General features: G+C 33.5%; 2 protein-coding genes across 2 annotated transcripts in view; one reads left to right on the plus strand and one right to left on the minus strand.

Annotated features, from left to right (window-relative positions):
- LOC144835715 (copper-transporting ATPase 2-like) overlaps window positions 1-25,703 on the plus strand; it is a 142,685-nt gene that overhangs the window by 109,618 nt on the left and 7,364 nt on the right. The gene's annotated exons all lie outside the window — the stretch shown is intronic.
- Window positions 1,673-16,903, minus strand: LOC144835724 (uncharacterized). The gene is made up of 16 exons (XM_078690803.1): window positions 16,701-16,903; window positions 14,950-15,110; window positions 14,408-14,590; window positions 13,605-13,847; window positions 12,792-12,941; window positions 11,454-11,659; window positions 10,647-10,871; window positions 9,998-10,114; window positions 9,520-9,671; window positions 9,280-9,400; window positions 9,018-9,177; window positions 8,549-8,751; window positions 7,979-8,122; window positions 7,733-7,862; window positions 6,855-7,131; window positions 1,673-4,064 (listed from the first exon to the last, which is right to left on the minus strand). The coding sequence occupies exons 1-16, from the start codon at window positions 16,832-16,834 to the stop codon at window positions 4,004-4,006; spliced, it is 2,667 nt and encodes an 888-aa protein (XP_078546929.1). The 5' UTR covers window positions 16,835-16,903; the 3' UTR covers window positions 1,673-4,003.

The raw sequence follows: 25,703 nt of genomic DNA on the forward strand, positions 1-25,703 counted from the left end.
AGGACGGTATCTAGAGACAGAATACATTTTGAGAAAGACCCTCGTATTTTCTTTATCTGAAATTATTCAGTTGATTTTCTGCTAAAGGTAGGCCTATATTGTCAGTATCTGATTGTGGAATTTTCAAAACAGATGCTGGTAAAACCAAAGCAAAGTTAATGATTAACTATTGAGGGTTAATTAGAAATGAGCAGTGCAATGTACTGTACTCTTGTCCGAGTCCGGCAACTAAGAGCGTGTTCGGATAGTAAAAAATAAGCGCTTATTTTCAACTAGGCCCCGAGGCACATCAAGCGCCGTTCGGACGTACAGGATATTTACCGCTGAACCACGTTATACCATCGAATCATGGCCGAAAATTAGGTTAGGCCAATGTAGTTTCTAACCTATGACCCAACTTGTTTCCTTTTTCGCCCTGCGTGGGCCCCATCGTGTATCGATTTTGTGAAATAAGCAGTGTTATTTTTACATCTCAATAAACAAATACTTATTATGTATACATATCCCACACTGTTAGAAAAATATTGATAAAATAGAGTATTATTATTTTATTTTTCTTTCCTTTACTTCCTTATTTATTTAACGCCCCATATATAAAATGTATAGATCCGTGCACGATATAGAGTATTATTTGTTTCATTTTCTTTGAAATTAAGTCAACTTCTCTCTGGTACCCGTAAATGAACCTTTATTATTTCCTTGTCTTTGGCAATGTAGAGGAAGTGGTAATTGTATTATTATTTACTATTTATATCAAATTGTGGTAGTCGGTAGTTCAAATGGTCATGAATTAAGGTAAATTCCGGTAAAATTATTATGTATACATATCCCACACTGTTAGAAAAATATTGATAAAATAGAGTATTATTATTTTATTTTTCTTTCCTTTACTTCCTTATTTATTTAACGCCCCATATATAAAATGTATAGATCCGTGCACGATCTAGAGTATTATTTGTTTCATTTTCTTTGAAATTAAGTCAACTTCTCTCTGGTACCCGTAAATGAACCTTTATTATTTCCTTGTCTTTGGCAATGAACCTTTACCATTTCCTTGTCTTTGGCAATGTAGAGGAAGTGGTAATTGTATTATTATTTACTATTTATATCAAATTGTGGTAGTCGGTAGTCCAAATGGTCATGAATTAAGGTAAATTCCGGTAAAATTGGTCAAACCAACGTTGATTTATAAATTAACTCGACTTGAGCAGGTCCCAGATGATTAAATGTTCAAATTAAAAAAAGTGTCATTTAGGCCAGGTTTGCACTATTACTTCGATGTATGTTGAGCCATACGAGACGTAGGCTAACATAAACAGATTATTATCTCCATAGCTCATTGCCTTTCACAAAATGTTCTGTAATGCTTGGTTGGTTCCCACTAGAGACGCAACGCAAGGACGTAACGCAACGTAATGCTTGGTTTCCACTTGAGACGCAACGCAAGGACGTAATGCAACGTAAGTGATTTGACCAATCACAGACGATGAATTATTCGAACTCGCTTGTCATTGGTCAACACGCTTGCGTTGCGTTTACGTCCTAGTTGGAACCAAGCTTAAGTGAGTTGTTGAATCACAAGCGATGGATTATTCGAACTCTCGCTTGTCATTGGTCAACACGCTTGCGCTACGTTTACGTCCTATGCAACATAACACAAAGTAAACAATGCTGACATCGCCTCAATTTTATTTATTATAAACTACACTAATGTATATTATATAAAAGCTATTTATATAAGTACTGTCTCTATGTCATACAAAAAAGTAAACAACTAAACAGTATTATTATCTATACTCTATATATTCTTATATATTTTTAGAATATTTTCTATAAAAAAACCCTGTTGTTACAATTATATAATTTACTACCCTATTCACCAAAATACAAATGTTGTTTGTGCAAAATGTCAAATAAGTTTGTTCTGTGCTTCTCCTCAACATTTTTCTGTTGAACATTTTTTAATCACAGTAGTAATTCTCTAAACCATCAAAACCAATACAGATCAAGTGGTAATTTTCCACAAATTTATAAAAAAACGGGGTTTCCCTTAACCACCCGACCACTCCTTTTTTGTAAATAGTGTTTTACGCTCACCATTTACCGTTACTGTCTGTGTAAATTGGCCTTTATGTTTAGTCCATTATGTTTGGTCAATTAATGACGTCATATTGGTCGAATTAGTTTAACAAAATTGCACAATAACATGTTTCTACTAAATTACCGGTATATATAAAAAAAAAAAAAAGCAGATTACAGTTTTGTTGTTTTTCCAATTATTAAAAGAAAACAATATTTTGTGAGAAAAAAGTTACTGTTCAGGTCCGGTCCATCGCCATTTCATTGTATCTCTCCTTATATCAATTTGTCAAACCTCTTAAAATGGTCCGACAACAGCTGGTCCGACAGAAGCTGGTCCGACAGAAGCTGGTCCGACAGAAGCTGCTCCGACATAAGCTGCTCCGACATAAACTGGCCGGACAGAAGCTGGCCGGACATAAGCTGGCTCCGATAGAATCTGGTCAGACATAAGCTGGTCCGACAGACAGCTTTACATCATTGATGTACAGTTTAGTTTACATACACACGAAAGCGGAATAATAATTTTAAGATTAGAAAAAGTTTGGAAGTTTGTTGCAAACAATGTCGGAGATCGGGCCGACAGTATCTTGAGAAATATTAACATATCGATGTCGAACATTCTTCTTATAAATTCTTGATTTAAAGTTATAAAGAGTTTCTGATTAATTTTTCACCATCATGTGTTTCTTACACCTTGAACACTGTTTGTCGATTTTCAGATCTTTACCGTCGGAACATTTCAGTACGAAGGTGTCACAGTTTGCCAATCTGTGAACGCCGCCTTCGCACTGTTCAACTTTAGTAAACGACACGTCACCATCACCTTGCTTGTGAACACACCAATCTCCATCTAGTAGTTCTTTCGAAGTCTTATCGTTCACTTTATGCGTTGTCTTATGGATAGCATCATCAATTTTGCTAACGACCTTTTTCTCGGCTTCGTCTCCAACTTTCTTTATAGCCCCATCTCCAATTTGTCCTGCTTCTGTTTCTGCTCGATTCAACATTTTCTCGCAAATATCTCCCATTGTATATTTATTTCAACGTATTTAGACAATATTATAGAAAATACGACGCGTGTGTGGAAGCCAGGAGGTGAATGCAGGAAGCAAAGCATCGAGGTTTATATAGGCCTAATAAGGAAGCTAGCCAATCAAAATATAAAACAATAGGAATTCCCCTTTACGTGACACAGGTGTCACAAGACAATACTTCCAAATCAGGAAAAGAACAACCACTAATAATCGTTTTTGTTTTAAATCCTAATATGGCAAGCCGACAAAGGCTAGCTTTTTTCTAAATCCTGTTTATTACGGTTACAATTTTGAACTACACTTTCTGTTTTGTTTTTAGTTTATAGAATCAAAACTATTTGAATCACTAGGATATACTTTAAAAAGACGATAAATTCAACCTATTCGACCTCAGTGCTGTATCTACACCATAAGACAATATTACACCGTATCATAGACAAATTCCTTAATACACGATCACATGTGGTACCTGTACCAGGGAAGATTAGATCAATGACATTTGTATATAATACTACTTGACAAATTTAGATACAGTACCAAAATCGGCTAATAAGTTGTTACTGTATTTAGCGAATGTTTTTTACTAATGATATGATATAATATATTTATTTCCTCCAAAAGATATAAGAAGACTATGAAAAAGGAACAAGTCCCTATTAACGACGCGGTGTGATAAACCAAGGGGGTACATCTTTTTCCTCTTTTTTCACCTTAAAAAAAATAGGGGGAATGGAACTGGTACAGCCTCTCTATCTCTAAATCCATCCCTATAGTAACGTACCACTACATTTTTTAACTTATTTTTTTCACCATTAGTTTTATGTGTATAGCTGCTTCCAATCTAGTATTCAGGTGGAGTATGACCTGACCTGTGACCTATGACCACTTTATGAACTGCACACTCGCTCCAAGCAGTTAACTACAACAGCCGTCCAACCAGTTTGATGGCTAAAACACAAATTAAATAAAATTGAAATTAATTTAGAATTAATGTCCGTTGAACAAATAATTTTAAGTAAATAAATTTTGTTTAGCTCCAAATTTGGGTCAAAGTGGATAACTATTATGTGACATTAAAATGGCGTATTCAACAACAAAAAAAGTAAAAAAATATTTTTCAGGGGGACAATACATTTTTAAGGTTTTTTTTAAAATAACTCTTCCTTATTTATCTTATTTAACTTTATAGTTTCCAAGTTTCAATTTCCCTGTTAATATTATTTAAAGTATACACCACTTACAATGTGAAACTAAAACATATACAAAGAATAATAGTAAAGGAATCTGGAGATCTATTGCTAACCTACCACTACTGTTTTATTACACAAGACATGGAAATTCCACAAACTGAAAAAACTTTTTTGGGACTTCCCCAACTCCAATTTCCTTTATGAAATGTTACTGTTTCACTTTTAGTAAGAATGGAGTTGACCCAAAAAAAATGTGATACTAGGATAGGATACAAATGGTATTAGTTATTTCCCAAGTCCAAATAACCAAAGCCAATCTAAAAAAACCGGCACACAAATAATCACTGGCAAACACATTTTTATGTTTTCATGAATCTGTTCTATTACATTAAAGTATAAAAAAGCTCAATATTAAGACATTTATTTAATGGCACTTTTTTAGAGTTTGTTTTTAATTATATCAAACTTATAATTGTGTACCCTCTGTTTTCTATCCTCGTTTTATCAACTTTTTCATACACAAACAGAATGAACAAAATGAATTATTTTGGCAACAACCACCGTATATTTCCAAAGAAACATCGTTAATTTTCAGTCGCTTTGGACTTTTTCTAATGCTGTAATTAATTAATTATTATTATAAATTGCTGTTTTATTTACATTTTGTTTGACCACAAAGGTGAATAACACCTTTATAATTGTTTAATTATTATATAATTATTATAAAATAATGATTGGAAAAATAGATGTGAGACTGAGAGAACATAAATGAGTAGTTTTCAGTTTCATAATATATAATAATTAAACTTCCTTTTATGAATTGCAATATTTCATTACAAAACGTCAAACAAACAAATTTGTGATTCGCCTAGTGTAAACAGGGTTTAAGGGGATTTAGTCATGTCCGGACAAGATACAAGCTTTTACTTGTATTGTAAGCCCTGATCGGTAGTCCCTATTAAAACAGTTAATTCGTCTGTACTAACAGGGAAGAGTGAAATGACAGCGGAGGGATGGCAAAAGGTCAGGGGGCTACTCAAAATGACCACTGTATAAATTTTTGCTGGCGTATTTTTATTTGTGTGTAATAAATCCTACACAAGTTTTGATTGCATTGTCAGATCTGAAGGTTAATGACCGAAAAAAATAGCAGTAATGATCAAGCATATGGTAAAGTATTATTAAAACACGAACAAATATTTTACAAATTCTAAAGCCTTGTCTATACTATCAAACATGTCAAAAAATAATTTTTTTGTCACATAAAGTTTGTAATGTAGACAGAGCTTTACATGGTATTTGAAGATTTTTGACAGGTGTATTTAAACCTTATGGGAAAAAAAATTCCTACCAACTAAGAAGCACTATGTGTTCTACCCCTTACTGCGTTCTTTTAGTGAACACAATAACAAACTCTCACTATAGGCCTATTCAGAGTTTATAGTTCAGGATAATTTGTTTCACAACACCACAAATGAAAAGTTTGCGGCTTAAAGCTAATAAATGGGTCACAGATCGGTCACATGACTGTAACATGACATAATGCAGGCTGAGTAGTACTATAACTATTGTTATTGTTATATAGGGCATGATGTACCCAAATAATACACACTAAAACCTGGGTGTTGTAAATAAATATTTTACAACTCTGCTAAAACACACCTACTGCAAATTTATCCTAGTCATTTGATTGGTTGATTTGATGTCACATGCCTTGCATAATTTTCTCACATTTCAACAACTACAAGTACTACGGTGTACACTCAAATTGTTGAGCAACACCTAAATATTGCACAACGGAAAACACACATGTAGAGTGCGCCATCTATACTGATCTACACCCTAGCACTAAAATGTTTGGTATGGCCTAGTCTTTGGCATTTGATTGAAGATGAAACGCGGATAGCCTAAACTATGGTTGGTTTAAGTACAAAAGCAAATCAACAACTCTGAATACCAGAGCTCTTGTTTGTACGTTGTTCTTCAAAGATTTCTCAGTGGTTTCTACAAAATTCACACTACTCAAACCAGGTTACAACCTAAGTTGTTAATTATTTTTTTGGAAAATATGCCAAGTTATATTCAGGGGACACCAGTGGCGTAACAGCTACAGTATGAACGCTCACAGGCTAACCCAGGGGCCCCAGAGCTTATGAGGCCTCTGAGCTGTGCCCAGAGAAAAAAACAGGCATTAAAATATGCTGAAAAGGGCTAAAAACGCCTGAAGCCTCCAGCGTTCCTAAACCAGGGCTGCAAGTCTTTGCTTTACTCCACTGAGGGACACATCTCTTTAAAGGACACTTTTTTAGGTCCTGAAGGTGTCCCCTTAATGGGGGTTCTACTGTAGAAGGAGGTATGACTAATGCTAACAACAACCTTAAGCTACACTATCAAACTTTATGTGACAAAAAAATATGATGTGCCCATATATGGACACGATGATGTCATATCACTAAAATATTTAGGCATATCACTACCATATTTGGGCACATCATCATCTTTTCAAACTAGTTTGATAGTGTAGAAAGAGCTTAATACATTTACTTACCTTGCACCACAGCCTCTTCCATTATCACCATGGAAATATTCATAAAACAAAATGAGATCTTTCCAATTCGGATCGTCCTTGTACATGTCGTTTTCTCCGTGACATGGCCGCCGCCCGTTCTCATCGGGTAGGAACAGTGAGCTGAGTCGCCTAGAGATCTCTTTGGCGCAATCCTTCAATCGCATCAGGTTACCAGATCCTGTTGGACATTCCACTTTGAATACTTCTCCATAGAAGAAATCGTATCTTTCCAGTGCCTCGATTATCAAATAGTTCACTACAAAGAAAGGCAATTTTTTTTATTCAGCCAATTAATTCCAATTGTCACACACACAATACAGAAACCAACAATTCTTAAATTAATATAGACAACAGTGACATAAGATAAAGTTATTACAGAAAATGTAATTTTAAAAATGGCAAGAGAATGTCTTAAAAAATGCTGTCTCCTAAACTACAATCTGCACTATAGCTGTACTAAAGAGCTGCGGAGAGCTCTAGCAGCGTTTGTTGCATAGGACATGTTGTTTTAAATGCTACCAAGATATCTCACAATGTAGTCAGTCAGTCTTCCTACACATTCACGCTTTGTATGTAAAGCTCTGTCTACACTATCAAATTTTAAGCGACAAAAAAATGTGATGTGCCCATATATGGACATGATGATGTCATATCACTACCATATTTGGGCACACCACACTTTTTTTGTCAAACTAGTTAGATAGTGTAGACAGAGCTTAAGAAAATGAAAGTTTCATCAATAAACTGGTACAAAAGAAAACTGGCAACAACCAAGGAACTCCAGTAGATCATTTGATCATCATTTCATATCACTTTAGTATGGATGTCAATGAAAAGTAATAACAGTAATAACTCACCACAAAGCCATATAGGGCCTCGCCAGTTACTATTACCTCCAAAGAGATAGGTACTTGATTCACCAGGTACATAATCAACCTTGTACTCCTCTCCTCCAACATTCACCGTAAATGGTTTATCCGCATGAGCCTACAAATAGGAAAAATCAGTTTAATAAATATGTTGATGTTATGAGAAATGAAAGGATTACAAATAATAGTATTGCGTTCAGAGAATTCTGCTAACTTGAATCATGAATATTTTACCTTTGAAAGAGATCGGATACCATACTTTGAGAGGAATTCATTCTCATCCAGTAAGTAGGCCAAGACCTTTTTCAACTTTTTTTTATCCGGAATACCAAGGAGATGTCTGCCAGAAACTTCACCATCAGAGGTCATGTAGGCAATCTGTAATGAAAAAATAAAGCCGATATTTAGTTTAATAATTCAAGAATAGTACAGTCAACTCTCCCAACTCTCTGAAAACTGGAAACTCTAACAATATCAGACTTCATAATTCCTTTTTCTACCGTTAAAAACATTCTGAATATCAGAGTTTTAGGAAAATCAGACATATATTTGGCCAATTAAAGCCTGTCCGGTATTGGGGGAGTTAATTGTACACACCTAACGTGGCACCGTCTTTGGTTATCTGTAATATTGGAAAATAAGACCAGCACTCACATACATTGATGTATTAGAGATGGATGATGGTATGCAGAGCGATGAACTGGCTGTCACAATGGCAGATAGGAAGTTATGGAGGAATCTAATCATATAAGTTCGGGTATGTCCCGGACTAAGTAAGTAATATTGGAAAATAATGATTTTTACCTGAGATGACAAATCAGGTCTGTACTTCATAAACCACTGAAGACGTTTATTAAAGCCAGGCATCTTGGAAGTGACAGCCTCATCTAACGTCAAAGAGGCAAAAAGCGGTACCAATCCTACCATTGACCTGATGCGCATTGGTTGAGTACACGTATCAGTACGCAAAACGTCATAGTAAAAACCGTCATTATTATCCCAAAGACCTATAAATTAAATCAATATTGAGTCCAAGAAAAAATACAAACTTAGGAGTTTATAATCATCTTATTTGATTGATGAGGTCTCACATGAAATGTATTCCAACTCTTAAGCTCTGTCTACACTATCAAACTTTATGTGACTAAAAAATGTGATGTGCCCATATATGGACACAATGTCATATCACTACCATATTTGGGCGCATCACCTTTTTTTGTGAAACTAGTGTAGACAGAGCTTTAGAAATCCTAGAATATTAAACCAGAATTACCTCCTCCTCCCGCCATCTGATTCATGGCATCAACAATGGATACAAAATGCTCAAAGAATTTACTGGCCATGTCCTCGTAGCTTGGGTCAGTACGGGCTAGCTCTAAGGCTATGTCAAGCATGACGACACAGAAGAATGCTACCCATGCTGTACCATCAGCCTGTCACAAAAAGAAAAGAGAATGTCATTGCTGTCTTAAGAAGCTAATAAACGGACAAGAAATGACAATACTAAAATTTGCAGTTTTTAACAATTAACCAACCTGTTCTAGAGTTCCACCAGTAGGTAATGGTCGTGAACGATCAAACACTCCAATGTTGTCAAGACCCAAAAATCCACCTGAAAAGATATTTTTCCCATCTGGATCTTTTCTGTTGACCCACCTAAAATAAAAATAAATATTTTTCAACTCCTAAATTTAAAATGAAAGTTATATGCTGTTATCTTAATTGTCAAGTCTTTCAGACCTTTGTAACAAAGCTAACTAATAAAATGCACTAACCATGTGAAGTTGAGAAGCAACTTCTGAAAACATCTTGCTAGAAATGGCCGATCGCGTTCCCCTCGTTTGCCAGTCATCTTGAAGACGCGGAAGACAGCCCACGCATGCACAGGAGGGTTGACGTCTCCAAAGGCAAATTCATATGCTGGCATCTAAACAACAATTTAATTTGTTATTGTTATTTTTTTTATTATATATATTTAGGCAAATTCATTCACTATCCTTAAAGGTGGCAATCCTGTTCACAAGACAAAGTCTTATTACAAGTCTTTGGGAGTGGAGTTGTAATTTGTCATTAGAAAAAATCTAACAGGACTTGAACCCAGGACCCTTGGATTGGTAGCCAAGCATCAAACCACCAAGCCACAACTCCATTAATAGAAATAAATATTTATGAAATATGGAAATATTAATCACAAAGCTTGCAGGTTTTCTTGTTAATATCAGAATTAAAATTTTAAAATATCAGATTTTTTACCTGGCCATTTGGTGCCATGTACCATTCCCTGAGGAAAAGAAGCAGTTGTTCTTTGGCGAAATCTGGATCAACCCGTGCGAATGGAATCATGTGAAATGCCAAGTCCCAGGAAGCATACTGAAAGAAGAAAATAGATTTAGTGTGAGAAAAGATACAAATTATCACAGTAAAATTGTTAAAAATTAAGTCTACATTCTATTCAAACACCGCCAACTGACACGACTAACGAGAAAACGAACAAAACTTTCGATCAGTAATACTGATCTAAATCTCAGTCAACAACAATCAAGGATTGCCAAGAGTAAGATTGTCCACTAGAGAGATGGAAATCCACTTTACAGGACAAAAAATCCAAACCACTAAAGGCCAACTCAGGCAGCGTCGCAAAGCAAGCCCCTTCAAAACTTCTTTTCTAGACTTGACTCACTAGAGACAACTAGTTTTAAGGTGACATTAAAAATGTTCAAATTTCTCCTGGCAAGGTGACTCGTCTGGTCACGTCTTACAGTGCTATCTGTGTTGGCCTACAATCTTCATTTTAGTGGTTTCTAGAGAACATAAGTTCACTTTTTATAGCAGCAGGGGCCTGGAATACGAAATTTGGGACTACACTCAAATATTTTCAAAAAATGTATTTTAAATAAATTACCCATGGATATTCCCATTTGTCAGGCATTGAGACAACATCTCTATTAAAGAGATGTTTCCACTCGGTATTCCTTCCTTGCAGACGACTCTCAGGTGGCGTGGGTTGGTCTTTGTCTCCGTTCAACCAATCCTTGACGATGTAATGGTAGAATTGTTTACTCCACAGAAGGCTAGCATACGCCTGTCTGGCTACTCTGTACTGTTCTTTATTGCAACTTGGAATTATCTGAAATATACAAGTTTTCATACACACATTCCGTCATTATTGTTTGTTTGAATTTGTAAAATTATGTTTTTTCCTTAAATGATGGTTATTTAGCCAACAATCAATTGCATTGTTATGAAAAATGAATAAATAATATTTATGACTGTAATGTTACTTGTTTGATTAATAACACAGGTAGTAGTCGTGACTTGATTAGTGTTTCATTTATTACATCTCAACCATCTTGGTTCTCCTACATCAAGTGATGCTATGAGGCATTGCTCACTCAACTGTACACTAACTATAGAGGGCTCACTCTATACTTACAATATCATAGCCTTAACTATAATATAGTTAAGGCTATGATATTGTAAGTATAGAGTGATGTCATTGTAATGATAGCATATTATGCTATCATTACAATGACAACATTATTAAGTTGATGATCTGATATTAAGTTGTATTTCAAAGGGGTAAAGAAAGGGATGCTGGAATGGGAAATGGTTCTTTTCACATTGCATGTTTGGCCTAGCATGTTTGGCCTAGCATGTTTGGCCTACCATGTTGGAAATCATGAGTTCAATCAATTGACTTGCACAATACCTTTGAGTAAAAGTCATCTGCCTCTTGAATTCTATCTTTGAAGATTTTATCAAATGCCTCCCCAAAATACACTCCTTCTCCAGGGTCCTCATCTATGGCCATAAACCGCACCTTAACGGTACGCTCTGCACCTGCTGGCACCTCTAATTTATAAAGAGGAGCGCATTTTGTTCCTCTTTGCCTTGCATCAACGGCACTAACTTCATCTGAAAGAATCAAATGTATGCAATATTTTTTATGTGCTTTATATTCTCAATTCTATACTCTCATTGCATTGATGAAGAGCTAGTGTTGCCCGAAAGCTCTGCAAATTTGTCTGGCTGTTTTACTTTATCATTTTGATTTAGCTTATTTTATTTGTATCTCCACTGAGATCCAGACACTGGTATACCCACAGCATTGTCATTTTTTCCGTAATTTGCCTTTGGATTTATATATATATATTTATAGCTGTCTACAAAACATACTCACTTATTTATTCTTTTGCTAATTTGTTGTGTCATGCATTATATTTGATAAATTTCTAACGTTACTGAGTATTTCAGTTGAAAGACGCAGACTCAAATATTTAAATTAATCAATTAAATAAGGTATTTGACTTTGCATACATTTAAATATAAATATAACAATAAATAATTAGATGTAAATAAAAACGAAAACAATGGAAATTAATTCTCAGAAAGCAGGATTCAGATTTAATAGGTGAATGATTTAATCCTATTTTGTATGATAGGTTGCTTTATTGCTTCAGGCATAGCTGGAATATTAATATAAAGTTTGAAGACATAAAAAATACCGACATGTTATTTGCACTGATAGATTAGTTTCTTGTCATTTCCAACAAACGTTAATTAAAAATTACTTTAAAAAGTACAGAAGACTTTAGTGCATTTCATTTTACAAAAACTTTGCTTTTGCCTTTAGGGTGGATACACACTAGATTAATATATTGACCCAGTTGTAGATATACACTAAGGTATCTAGTCTTACATTAGTAGTAATTACTATGTATAAATACATGTTTTTCCAATTTTGCTGCAATATGTAAATTATATATTGTAATTTTAATGCGATTGTTTTGATAGGAAAAATATTCTGTGTTGTGTTTTATTGGAACATAATGTAATATCATATGGTTTTATAATGGGTCACATTTTAGGCAATACAACTCTACCAATACCGGACAACTTTAGGCTGACCAAATACGTTTGGTTTTCCGGAAAATCTGGTATTCGGAATATGTTTTTAATGGTAAAATGGAATTTAGGTCCTTTTGGACCCCGAAAAAAATCTGGTATTGGGAGAGTCGACTGTACAACAATATAATTGTAACAATACCTTCTATGACATAGCGATGGAATGCATCTCTGAAAAACTTTGTGTAGTGGTCAACACTGTAAAGGCGTTCCATATTTGTTTCGTTTTCTGTGAAAAGAACTTTAGGCTTGTTCCCATCTGGCCCAGCGTCGCACACATAGTAAAACTTCTCTGTTTTGAAAAAAGAAAAATGCTCAATTGGTTATTATCATTATTTAAAATAAAGACATGAGGTTTGTTGCCATCTGAACACACATCTAGTAAGCTTTTCAAACAAAAACATGAGGTTTGTTGCCATCTGGACACATATCTAGTAAGCTTAAATGAAAGGACCAAGGACCATAATGCAAAAATAAAAAAATAAATAAAAAATTTAGTAGTAATTTCTCATTAAAGGCTTCTTCTACAGTGAATAGTCGCAACATCCTTCAGATGAGATTTGAAGATGATGGTTATAGAAATCACTGCAAGGTACTGCATATTTAACTAAGAAATTCTGTAAGTGTAATGTAAATTGTTTATACAGTAGAGCCCCCTTCCTTTAGAACACCTCTATTCAGAAGAAACCCTATTATTACTTTGGCACACTTTCCTGTGAAATGAACAAGGGCCAACTTCTATTCAATGGACACTTTGTTGGCTCCTGTCTAAAGCTTTGTCTACACTATCAAACTAGTTTGACAAAAAAGTGTGATGTGCCCAAATATGGTAGTGATATGACATCATCATGTCCATATTTGGGCACGTCACATAAAGTTTGATAGTGTGGATAGAGCTTAATAGGAGTTCAGTTCTACTGTATTTTCAATACAAACAAATTAAATGTAAACTTACTGAGGCTTTCATGAGAGCAGAGAACCTTTCCGTCTTTCTGCATCGCCATTTTAGGTTTCATTGTACATCCTTCATGCGTACAACCCCAAATCCACGTGTTACGATACCATAACTGTGGAAGAACGTGAATTGTGGCTGGGTCTGGTCCCCGGTTAGCGACTGTAACGCGACATAGTACGTCATTTGGTCCATTCTTCGCATACTCGGTAAACACATCCCAATACTTTTTTTGATTGAAAACACCTTTAAATATAAATATTAATACTTATTGATTTGTTAAAAAAACACACAATTATATATAAATAATAAATAATATACCCATTAATCATTTTAATGTGATTAATATTTGGTAAAACTGAAATATTGTCACTTACGTAAACATATGGCTTAAATAGGCACATGACCAAAAAAGAATGTGATGTGCCCATATATGGACATGATGATGTCATATCATAACCATATTTGGGTATATCACTACCATATTTGGGTACATCACACTTTTTTTGTCAAACTAGTTTGATAGTGTAGACAGAGTTTAAATAATAAATAATATACTCATTAATCAATTTAATGTGATTATAATAACAATTTGGTAAAAATAAAATATTGTCACTCGCCTAAAACATATGGCTTAAATAGAACTCAATTCAGCATTTTTTGCTGCAATGTTCTAGTAATTTGGATGTTGAATTTCAATAAATATCAATAATAATTATATTATAAAATACAGAGGAGATACAAAACAAATGTGTTGTGTTGAGTCAAGAAAAATAAACTTTTCCAACCTTATTACAAAACCTTACCTGTATCTTCCAATTCAAACTCTGGTTGTTCCACTCCACGTCTAGCGTTCTCTTCAACTATGTGCGCGTAGGGGTATGCTGTCTGTGGGTACTTATACAGAGCCTTCATGTACGAGTGTGTTGGGGTAGAATCAAGGTAATAATAACACTCTTTTACGTCCTCTCCATGGTTCCCTTGTGGGCCTAGAATGCAAACATGAAAGTTATACATAACACATTTATTCTTCACTAGACTACTCGCAGCTATCAAGTCAAAAAGTCATTCTGCAAACCCTCAGAAACATATTAGCATGGTGTAGAATGACTTTTGGACTCAATAGCTGCATAGTCTAGTTGCGCTAATGTGTGCATACATGTATCATTTTACTGAAGTGTGTTGTTTGTAGAGCATAAAGTACATTAAATATTTTAATCAAAATTCTACATAAATTCAAGTTAGTTGTTATCTACAGAAATAAAAATATAAAATATTTTTTTCATTTTATTATAGATTTGTATTTTTATCTTTTCTAAAATTTGCAAAAGCTACAAAAGCAACTCACCAGTAAGACCAAAGAGTCGTTCTTTCAAAATGGTATCTTCTCCATTCCAGAGGGCGATACAAAAACACATGCGACATTCTCGGTCTGTGATACCCATAAGGCCATCTTCTCCCCACCTGTACGCTCTAGCGCGGGCATCATCGTGGGGGAAGTAATCCCAACTAGAGAGAAATAAAAACAAAATTCATTATTGTATGAAATATTTATATATAAAAAGTTAGAGGTTTTCAGATGATATTAAATGCCATCATATTGCATAAGAACTAATTCTATTACATACAACTTATACTTAGATATAAGGGGGAATATATAATCTTTATTTACATATACATTTTATTCAAAGAAAGCCTTATACATTATGTATAAATTGTATTTTACAATTGCAATTCCCAGTCTGATAGAAATTACTAAATTGCGGCAGTACAACCCTGCAGGCATCGAAATACCCATAATGGATTTCTTTCCATCGATTTTGTAATATAATTAATTTGAATCACAGTATGAACAGCTAACTGTATGGAGATATGGTTAGAATGAGAGTTTGAGTGAAAAGGTCAGTGTGAAGGGATTAAATATGTGTCAGGGAATTAAAACAATGTTTTGTTTTTTTTGTATATTTTACAGATTTATCATTATTTATTGTTGTGACTGGTTACTGGTCAAATAGACTTCATATTAGTCTGGAACAGCATGCCATAGTTTATGATTTGTAAAACTTCAGATTGAAATGATTGTATAGTTAGAAGGATAACTTATTTGTGTCGAACGTTGTATGAGGTTCATATACCATTAGCACAATGTAATCACAATTAATATCTATAGGAAAAATTAAGTTCCAAATTCCCTGAAGCAAAAGTAAGTGGAGTCAATTGTTAGAAATATGTGGTGGTTTGATCTCAAACAATACAGCATTAACTGAGAGATGGATAACAAGGAAAGAATAGGATAACAATAGGCACGAGGAAGTACACATAATGCATGGTTTTAAAATTACTGTACATAGAATAGAGGCAGGGCAAAGTTTGTTCAACAGGAACTATCATACAAACAGTCTGAAGGGACGTGTTATATTTATTAAATAAATAATGTTATTTCCTTATTCAATAAAATAATTGAAAGTTGTTATTGTTTTAAACAAATGGTATTGATAAACTTGATGAGGTTTTGACAATGTGAAATAAGGGAAGAGTGAAAGTTCAACAAAAATACTGAAATTAAATTATAATTAAATATGGATAAGGATAAATTTAATAGTGTTCAATGTTTTTTAAGGGTGGATCTGGGACAGGGGAGAGCTAAGATATAATATCAATATTCTGCCAAAAATATATTAAAAATAGTTGATACTTTAGCGGTCAAAAAAAAAGGGGGTTTGGGGGCGCAAGCAGTGCACCCCTTCTGATTTTTACTGTTTGTAGTAATTTATTATATGGAAGTGTTTGAGGTTTGCCGATATCTGAATGTTATTCATTACGATGGTTTCCACTGGTACCAATGACCAACCCACACCCCCTCCCCCCCTCTACCATCCACCTCTCCCACCACTCCAATCAATATAGCATCTCTCCATTTCCCCTTTCACATTAAACCAAAAGATTTAGAACTGGGCATGCAGCTCCTGATAAAATTTTAGAATACATCAAGCTATATTTATCTTTTTGCCTACCAGACCATTAAAGTACAGACTCATTGAGTGAGTAAGCACAATTCTGTATGTGTGTGGCTGCCTTGCAAATTTTAAAGACACCTACCATTCGCCATTGGGAGAGTAATCTTCTCGTACGGTTCCCCACTGACGTTCGGACAAATACGGACCCCATCGTTTCCAGTTTTTCGTGCGTGTTTCTGATTCCTTTAGTCTTTTTCTTTCAGGACATTCTGCCATCTTTACCTTGACCTTGAGGGGACGTACCTGTACCTGCAGTGTACCTTACCTGTACTGTACACACACACCCACCGTACCACAACAAAATACTACTTTTGTTTATTTTGTTGATAGTGATAAAGCGCCCTCTATAATAACTAGCGCGTTCTTGTCAAATAAATGAATTGGATTTTTAATATACATTGAGGAAAGAAATGAAAATAGAACATTAAATTAAAAATATCATTGACACGTTGGTTTTCTAATGTATTAAAAAAAGCATTAAATAGAAATGCAAAATTAAAAAAAAAACTGAATTTGATTGATTAGCTATATATATAATAATAATAATTACTGCAATGTTTATATAGCAGTTTTTATTATATTTTATATTATTGCTACAAAAACGTAATGTCATTACATTTTAAGTAGCTTGTAGTAGGTCTAGTCATTATGAGGCTAATACACATTTTACATCAATATAATAATAATTATTACAATGTTTGTACAGCAGTTTTTATTATATTTTATATTATTGCTACAAAAACGTAATGTCTGGTCATTATGAGGCCAATACACATTTTAAATAAATAAATATAATAATAATAAATATAATTGTAATTATTGCAAAGTTTGTATAGCAGTTTTTTATTATATTTTATGCAATGTATATTATTGCTACAAAAGCGTATAATTTCATTACATTTTAAGTAGTTTGTAGTAGGTCTGGTCATTATGAGACTAATTTACATTTTAAATAAATATCGACTGGAGTTTTTTTTTTTTTTGTTTTTTTTTTAACATAACTTCTTATTGCATTAGTCTTTATTAAATAATCAAGATTGTTGTAATAAATTGAAATAATAATATGAAACGTAGAGAACCTCTGTGGTTGCTGGAGACACTTTGTAAACTATTTTGTAAATATAAATAATGTTTTCGAACTAATAAAAAGGGTACTGTATATTCATTTGTAAAAATAAATAAAATAAAATACTAAATTGTTATTTCATCTATTAATTAAAGTAATGTAAATTGTAGTATATAACTGACCCCTTCTGAAACAAGCTTCCCTGCTTAAAGGGTTATCCTCTGCTATTCCATAACTGTTTAATTATTTAGTCTTTGTATGATTTTTTTTTCATGCTGCTGCTCTAGCCCGCTACGTCCCATTAGGACTACTCAATCAGAAGCTAAAGCAAGCAGCAGTTATAGTATCTAAGGATGACAGAAATGCGAAAATGTAAACTCCACTATAATTTATGGATTCCAGCTGCTACAACCAAAAAACGTCTGGGAAAAGAGTCTATTAGGACATGTCATGCTAAAATTACAAATCCCAAAGCATTTCTTGTATTTATGAGTCCCATTTGACTATAATACTGACTTTTGACTGTAATTCACTGTCAGATATTCATTGAATTATTATCAAAACAGTCCATTAAAGTTTGTGTTTGTAATAGGATACTTCACACTTGAAATATCTAGGGTGATGAAGTGACCCCCAGACTTGACCTAAGCAATAAAATTAACTAAAGTGACAGAAATTGAGTATTCACTTCTGTAACCAAAAAATAATATTTATTCACATATAAAAAGAGAAAAGGAAACCCAAAAACCATTGTCTGACAGACAATTTAAGTATTTGTTGCTTTAAATTACATTTTTTCAGGTAAAATAACTATTATGTGACAATAAAATGACAAATTCAAAAACAAATTTGAAATAAAAAATATTTGTCAATAAGCGAGCAGCGTTTTTTGTAAGAAATATTTTTTGTTCAAACTATAATGTATTGTATTGTGTATTTTATGGATAGCAATAAATGTTACAAACAAACAAATTGCAATATATAATATATATAATACATAGTACAAACTATTCATTATAAAATCAATACCGGGCATTCATAAGGCAATACACGCGATGATGGTACACTATTGAAAACTACTTAGTAAGCATATAATAAAATATAGGGCACGGAAATTACCAGAAAATGACTGACTAATAAATAAAGTTGACATTACTAGAACAATATTCAATTTGAGATTATTACTTCTGAACTAAAAACAAATCAATAGTGGAAACGATTTAATCAAGCTAACAAAACTGATTGAAAAATCAATGCCACATTCAAAGTAAATTGAAAAGATTTCTCGTGTTAAATACTCTGTGCTATTAACCGGGCATTATTGACTCTCGTCTGGAGTTTCTTAAGTTTAGGACAACGCATGACGTCACACCTAACGTTTAAGTGTGGTTCCCACTAGAACGCAACGCAGCGACGCAAAGGTACTGTATTGCGTAATCATAAGTGGGAACCGACGACGCAACAGTGCTGCAAAGTCGCAGGTTTGATTTCACGCAGGCGGGGGCAAACACAATTATTGGAAAGGCATTTGCTTACGTCGGTAGTGGGAACCACGCTTTATAGGGTGTACGACGCGTCGTCAGCATGCAGGACGCAGAGGCCGCCTAACATCACACGTCGCAACCAGACGATAAACGAAATTTAATAGAAGAGTGAAATTGCTTTATTTAACAAAACTTTTGATCTCATTAATAGACTTTGTCATCTCATGTTTAGTTTAAAGACAAAAATATGTAAGCATTTGCTTAGGTTATTAGTAAAATTGACTTAAGCAAAATCATTGATTAAAAACAAACTTAAGATGACTTTTTGCTAAGCACGATCGATAAGTCTGATCGACCCCAAGCGATTAGTTTTGAAAATTTAGTTCACTAACAGGGTATCGGTAGTAACTTTATTTTAGCACTGCTCTATTTATTATTACAATTATTGAGTCACTGTAGGATAGGCACTTTATTAAACGTTTTTTATCGGCTATGAAAGAAAATGTAACGGCTCATCGATAATGCTGATCGATTTCACGGTTCTTACAGCAACTTGTCTGCTGTCGCTCTGCAGTTTTACCGTTTTGCACACCACATTTAATAACAGTGTTATTAGAAAAATCTCATTAATAATGTACTTATAGATAGATAGATTGTTTAAATATACGTTCTACCGTCAACAATTATGGTATGAGTGCAAATAATATACAAATGATTTTGTACATTATTTATAATTCAGTGCGACCTCATCAAACTAAATTACCACGTTTTTTCTAATTGGTGTTGGTTATAACATTCAACATTTCAAAGACTACCGCCTTAATCATAAAATCAATAAAACAAGATGGCAAATGATGCGAAAATTAGGTAATAATAAGCAACTGAAAAAAAACCCCCAAAAAACGCGCTCATCTCCCAACAGAAACGACACATACTTTCCAAAATTCATACGACGACAGAGGGCGCACTATTTAAGATTTCATCCTTTATTGAAAATACAGATAACTCGAGATTTATTTATTTTTTTTTTTTTTGTACTATATTTTTTTAGGGTGATCCATCCAGCAATTGCTGATCATTAGGGACCCTCATAGGTTCACAAGACAAACATATACACAAGATGCTCTACATAAACAAAATCTTATTACAAGTCTTTGGGAGTGGAGTTGTAATTTTGTCCTTAGAAAAATAGCGTGACCAATATATCGATTTTTTTTTTCTGAAAATCAATTAAAATAGTTTATTGGTGTATATAGGCCTAATAGTTATGTTTTTTTTTAAATCAGAAGAAAAACTTTGTGGATGTTGTACGGAAACTTAACAACACATGGTACAAATTAAGTAATGGTTGATTTTTAGATGGAGCCATTGACATTGCTACGAAGTAAACATGACAATTAGTGGATATATGTGCGCTTCTTTGCCATGTGTTTGTCAAATGTCACTTGGTGCGATAAATGTTATATGGGTGTTTCTCGTTTTATTTACTTAATGATGATCTGATGACGTCATTTCATTATCACACGCTACGCTGAAAATATGGTGAGTGAACGTTTTTTCTGAGTATAAATATTTCGCACAATATTACCGTTCCCAACAAAAGCATTAGTTAAGTAGTCGATATGAAGACCATCACAGACCATATGTTTTTTATGTCCAAAACCAGCAGAGATCATAATGCCATTAGGCCTAAATTAATATTTTAAAGGATAAAAATAATTATACCAACATCATTTTCATTTTCTGACTTGCTGAATAACAGGCTAAACAATATTTTATAATGTTACTGTTTAACTAATTTGATGAGAATGTTGAATCCTCACGTACTCTACCTGGTTGGCAAGCTACGTCCACGGTACTTCAGGCAAAACTACTATAACGTACCCACACACACACTACATACCGTACTATATAGCGATTATAAATTCACAACGCTAGTTTTTTTGAATAACGTAAAACCGATGACGTATGTAAAGCGAGTGAACATCTTAGCGACGTTTTATATTGGTTTAAGAGCGCCAATAGGTGAGCAGACAATCTCTGTGTGATATGAGGAGGAATAGTAACACTTTACGAATCGGAAATAGTCGTTAGATAACGATACCGTTAGAATTTGGGGTTTTGTTTTTCAAAAGATCGAGCTCTATATGAGTCGTTATCACCGAGAGGTAAGAATAAGGTTTCATTTTGCTTATTTAACTTACCGTACTTACTTACTTAGCCCGGGACATACCCGAACTTATATGACTAGATTCCTCCATAACTTCCTATCTTCCATTGTGACAGTCAGTTCATCTCTCTGCATACCAGTATCCGTCTCTAGTACATCAATGTATGTGCTGGCCTTCCTTGTGTTACTTATTTTAATTTACCTAAAACATCCATTTTTAAATTGTGTATTATCTTTTATCAATAATTTTAGTATAATCGTATTAAATGCCTATGTTATTAGCATCAAGGACTTTTGTAACATGATGTACCAGAGTAGAGGATAATTACAAAATTGAGAACAATATGCCACTAACACCGTAACGTATTGCTTCCCACACATTATCTAAACAGTGCACACAGATACATTATCGCGTAATGTCATCTACGAATTAATAATTATGAGCAATCGTGTCTTTGAACGGGATTCGACCCCGATACCTCCCGATTACAGGGCAAGCATCAAACAGTTATACCACAGACCCAGGGCACTATAACAGATCTTCTTTCATTTTACTATTAATCAACTATACGGTAACCAATTTTACAAAAAAAACCTTCCTTTTTAACGATTATTACAGTTTTACGATGAATTATAATTGATGCATTTTCCCTGTTAATATTGATATCTTATTTCTTTCCATGCCTATTTAAACTATTTTAAAATAAAATGTTTTTCCACTTTTTTATTATAAAAATGTGAACATGGTATTATAACCTAATACAAATAATTATAAAACAAATAAATAAATAAAAATATATTTTCTTTTTATTTGTAAACAACTGGGACATTTCTGAAGAATTTTCTAATCATCAAACTGATTTAATAAAGCTATTATGTAAGTTCAACCTATATAATAAGGTTTATCTCAAATAGCGTGCGCGGCGCATGGTGGGAAGGGTTTGGGAGCAAACGTCACGACGCGTACGTACGTGATTTGTTGTTTGTACGTACGCGTTGTGACGTTTGCTCCCAAACTCTTCCCACCATGCATTGTGCAATGACGTTCCTCGCGAATTCACGTGGTGAAGGTGCCTTTAGGCCACGCATTTGAAACCCTGCTCTAGACCATGAAATGTCCTCCATGAGACATAGACATGTTATATACTGTCTAAACTCTGCCATTATTATTTCCATTAATTAGCATCGGTATTATTACTGCAGCATTAGTACGGTACTGTATACAAATCCGTTCACCATTACCGTTGATTTTTTTGTTATCATTCGAATGTATTTAACCAATCAAAATGGCATTAGCGGCGGATCGCCTGCCGATGCGCTAAGTTCCGCCTAATCAGGCGTCATTCTGATAAACATTGCAATCAATGAATTTAATTCCTGTTAACAATTAGCGCCATGTAATGCAATTCTATTAATCGCCTCCTTTCACTGTAATATCCGCTACGCTATAATCGAATTCAATTTATGTCGTCGAAACCCATAATTGCCTTTTCTAGCTATAAAAAAAATTAAACAAAAAAAATACTGTTTACCATACTATAACGGATTAATAGAAATTTCAGTCTATCCTATTATCATTATAAATTATTGATTCTTTTTTTTAGCTCCAACAAGAGTGACAAAATTTAATAACGGCGGACTTTTGTAAATGCGGTACATATAGCTCCTTATATCTTTTTATTAGTGTACGATTTGTAGTATTTTTTTCTGCGCTTATTGCATAAAATCATTTGTGCAAGAAATTCAGGCCCTTGGCTACAATAGTTGTGATTCTAATAAACGACTTGAATGTCTTTGAATAATATAAAGATCCCACGATAAAAAAGGAGTTAAACTGCTGTTTTACTTCCATGGCAAGCCTACGATAGACTAAATCCGTAATGAGTATATAATGGAAAGTAACTATACTTCAAAAATGTATAATTAGCTAAATGATCTATATAACTATCGACATAGAGAAACCGAATGAGACCACACAAAACCACAGATGTTTGCATTGTCAATACCACCTGCATTCAAAGTACTGTTAAACTGTGTTCACACGGACTAGAGTTAGGCGAGCTTGGCATATTTAAGTGATCCGAATTGTATATAGTTCAATTCCAACTTGTTTTATAGCTTGTAATTGGTCTTTCTTTTGTGCCGTGCGTCGTTTGAACGCTACGTTCATAAAGTGATAAACTCGCTTACATCTTCGTGTCGGCCGCTAACTCTGATGAAACTCCAATGTACTAACTTTTGATAACTCCTGTTACAGAGGATATATTCGACGCTTTAGCACAAACGTTTGAAAGCAGAACAAGTTAAACCGATTCAACCACTGTATTTAACTTCGATAGAGAAAATATAGCTTTAAGGCCAATTTACACAGGCGAGCGGTAACGGTAAGCGGAAAACCGCGTAGCTTGTCCCACGTAGAAACTGTATCTATCCTCAGCGGAAACCGCCCGTCCACACCGCTTTGTGTGTAAATGGTCATAAGGAATAACATAGATTCTATATTTTTATCACCGTTACAGCTCATCTGTGTAAATTGGCCTTTAGACACGAAAATCTGTATTCAGCGTTTCATGTTAAATGTAATGGCAGTGACATACTGTACTTGAGGGAAACTAGTCACCTCATATATCGCTTATAACATTCTCATTCCTGTCGTCTTCAATCGAAATAAAAACGCGAAAGTGATAGTGTCTCTGTGAGTAGTGTTATCCTTTTAACTTATCCTATTAACAACGTTCAATTCAACATGTCTCGGCATTTAAAGTATATTACTGTACTCGAGATTTATTAATTAAAATACACAAGTATATGTAAAAGCTACAAGGAAAGGGCAAATTTGTGGAGATACGTTTCTCTCTCAACAGAAAATGAAATATTACTTCAGGGTTTAAATTTTAGTATACAGAACTGATTCCTAAGATGTGATACAAAGGTCATTCTCGGTTTTCTATTTAATTTATTGGATTATTTAAAATCATAGAAATAAAAAAAATCTACGGCTTTTATTTCTATATTTCAATGTTTTTGTTTCGATATTTTTAATTTCAATAATAAAATATATATTTTTAATTTCAATAATAAAATATGATAAAGTAAATGTTATAATATAAATAAGGACGTAGAAACGTGTTTTGTATTATAGTTATTTATTAAATAGATAATACAAAAATATCGTATGACCAACTATTATAGTTTATATCATCAATTTAAAAATCAATTCATGACAAAGTCATTTATATAACACGTTTAAATTCTGCTGCCAAATGTCACGAGACACGAGAACGTAATTTAAAATGTATCAAAATATAATTAGGCCTATATATCATGCTTATAATTTCAAAAATAATTTTTGTTTACAGGACATAAATTAATTAAAAAGAAAACACACAGACAACAACGCAGAGAAAGGATTTCTAAATAGTAACCTATAGTCACTATAAGTCTCCTATTGCACTGATTAGAATATGATTATAAACATTAAAAAATGTATAAAAATACAATAATGTGATAGAAATATCATTTATAGACAATGTTAATAAATAGAAAAATATACAAAGAAGAACTCATTAGAAAGTTTCAGACAAATAAAACAAACTTAAATATGAATGTGAAATTGTATTAAAAATAGGATATTATTTTAATTTAAGATATCATAAGAAGATAAATTACATTTAAACAAACCAAATCGGATTTCTGTTTATCTAACGATTATACTGAAATGCAATGTTAGCGTACGTTTGTAAAATTTAGCTTTTTCGGAATAGAAAACGTGTCGTAACATAATCGTGCAGATTACGGCTATCGAAGTTATCTTAAGGATTTTTCAAAAGTTAAAACGGAATAATTGAGTTCAACATTACCTGCTTCTTTACCGGCAAAACGAAGACTTAACACGTTTTACTTAATATTTCATTCCTAGAATTTATAAACGACACATTTATTAAGATAAATACAGATGAATTGAAGATAACCTCTAAAAAACACGTTTTCCCAATATTCTTAAATCCATCTTTTAGCTAAATTAAAAGTTGTTGATGTTCATTTTGAAGAAAGCTTCTAACTCAAAAGATGATAATAATCTTCCGAAACTGAACAAAGTAAAACGTCATTGCACTCGTTTTATCCAAAGTCGATTGATTGTGATGTATTTCACCATTACTGACAAGAAACATACATTTTAGAGGAAAAAAACGAGAAATGAAACTTTTTGCAAAATGATCAAGTGACTCTAAAGAATTCCAAAACATTAATTGTGTTGTATCACGCGCAGAAGCATTTTATTTGTCATTTGTTTTTTTTTTGTTTTTTTCAAACAGTTATGAGAGAGATTTAAGTTAAAACACGAAATGTAGAAATGTGTTAATG

Source organism: Antedon bifida, chromosome 2, assembly GCF_963402885.1.
Source record: "Antedon bifida chromosome 2, ecAntBifi1.1, whole genome shotgun sequence".
In the NCBI taxonomy this organism is placed as follows: domain Eukaryota; kingdom Metazoa; phylum Echinodermata; class Crinoidea; order Comatulida; family Antedonidae; genus Antedon; species Antedon bifida.

Bases quoted from the DNA above. Each gene is read 5' to 3' on its own strand.
- LOC144835724 (XM_078690803.1), bottom strand. From the start codon at position 16,834: ATGGCAGAATGTCCTGAAAGAAAAAGACTAAAGGAATCAGAAACACGC. The intron at 9,672-9,997 runs GTAAAAAATCTG...ATTGTTGTTTAG, and splicing joins ACATGGCACCAAATGGCCAG to ATGCCAGCATATGAATTTGC. The intron at 4,065-6,854 runs GTAAGTAAATGT...TTTGTGTTTTAG, and splicing joins GGAAGAGGCTGTGGTGCAAG to CCATCAAACTGGTTGGACGG.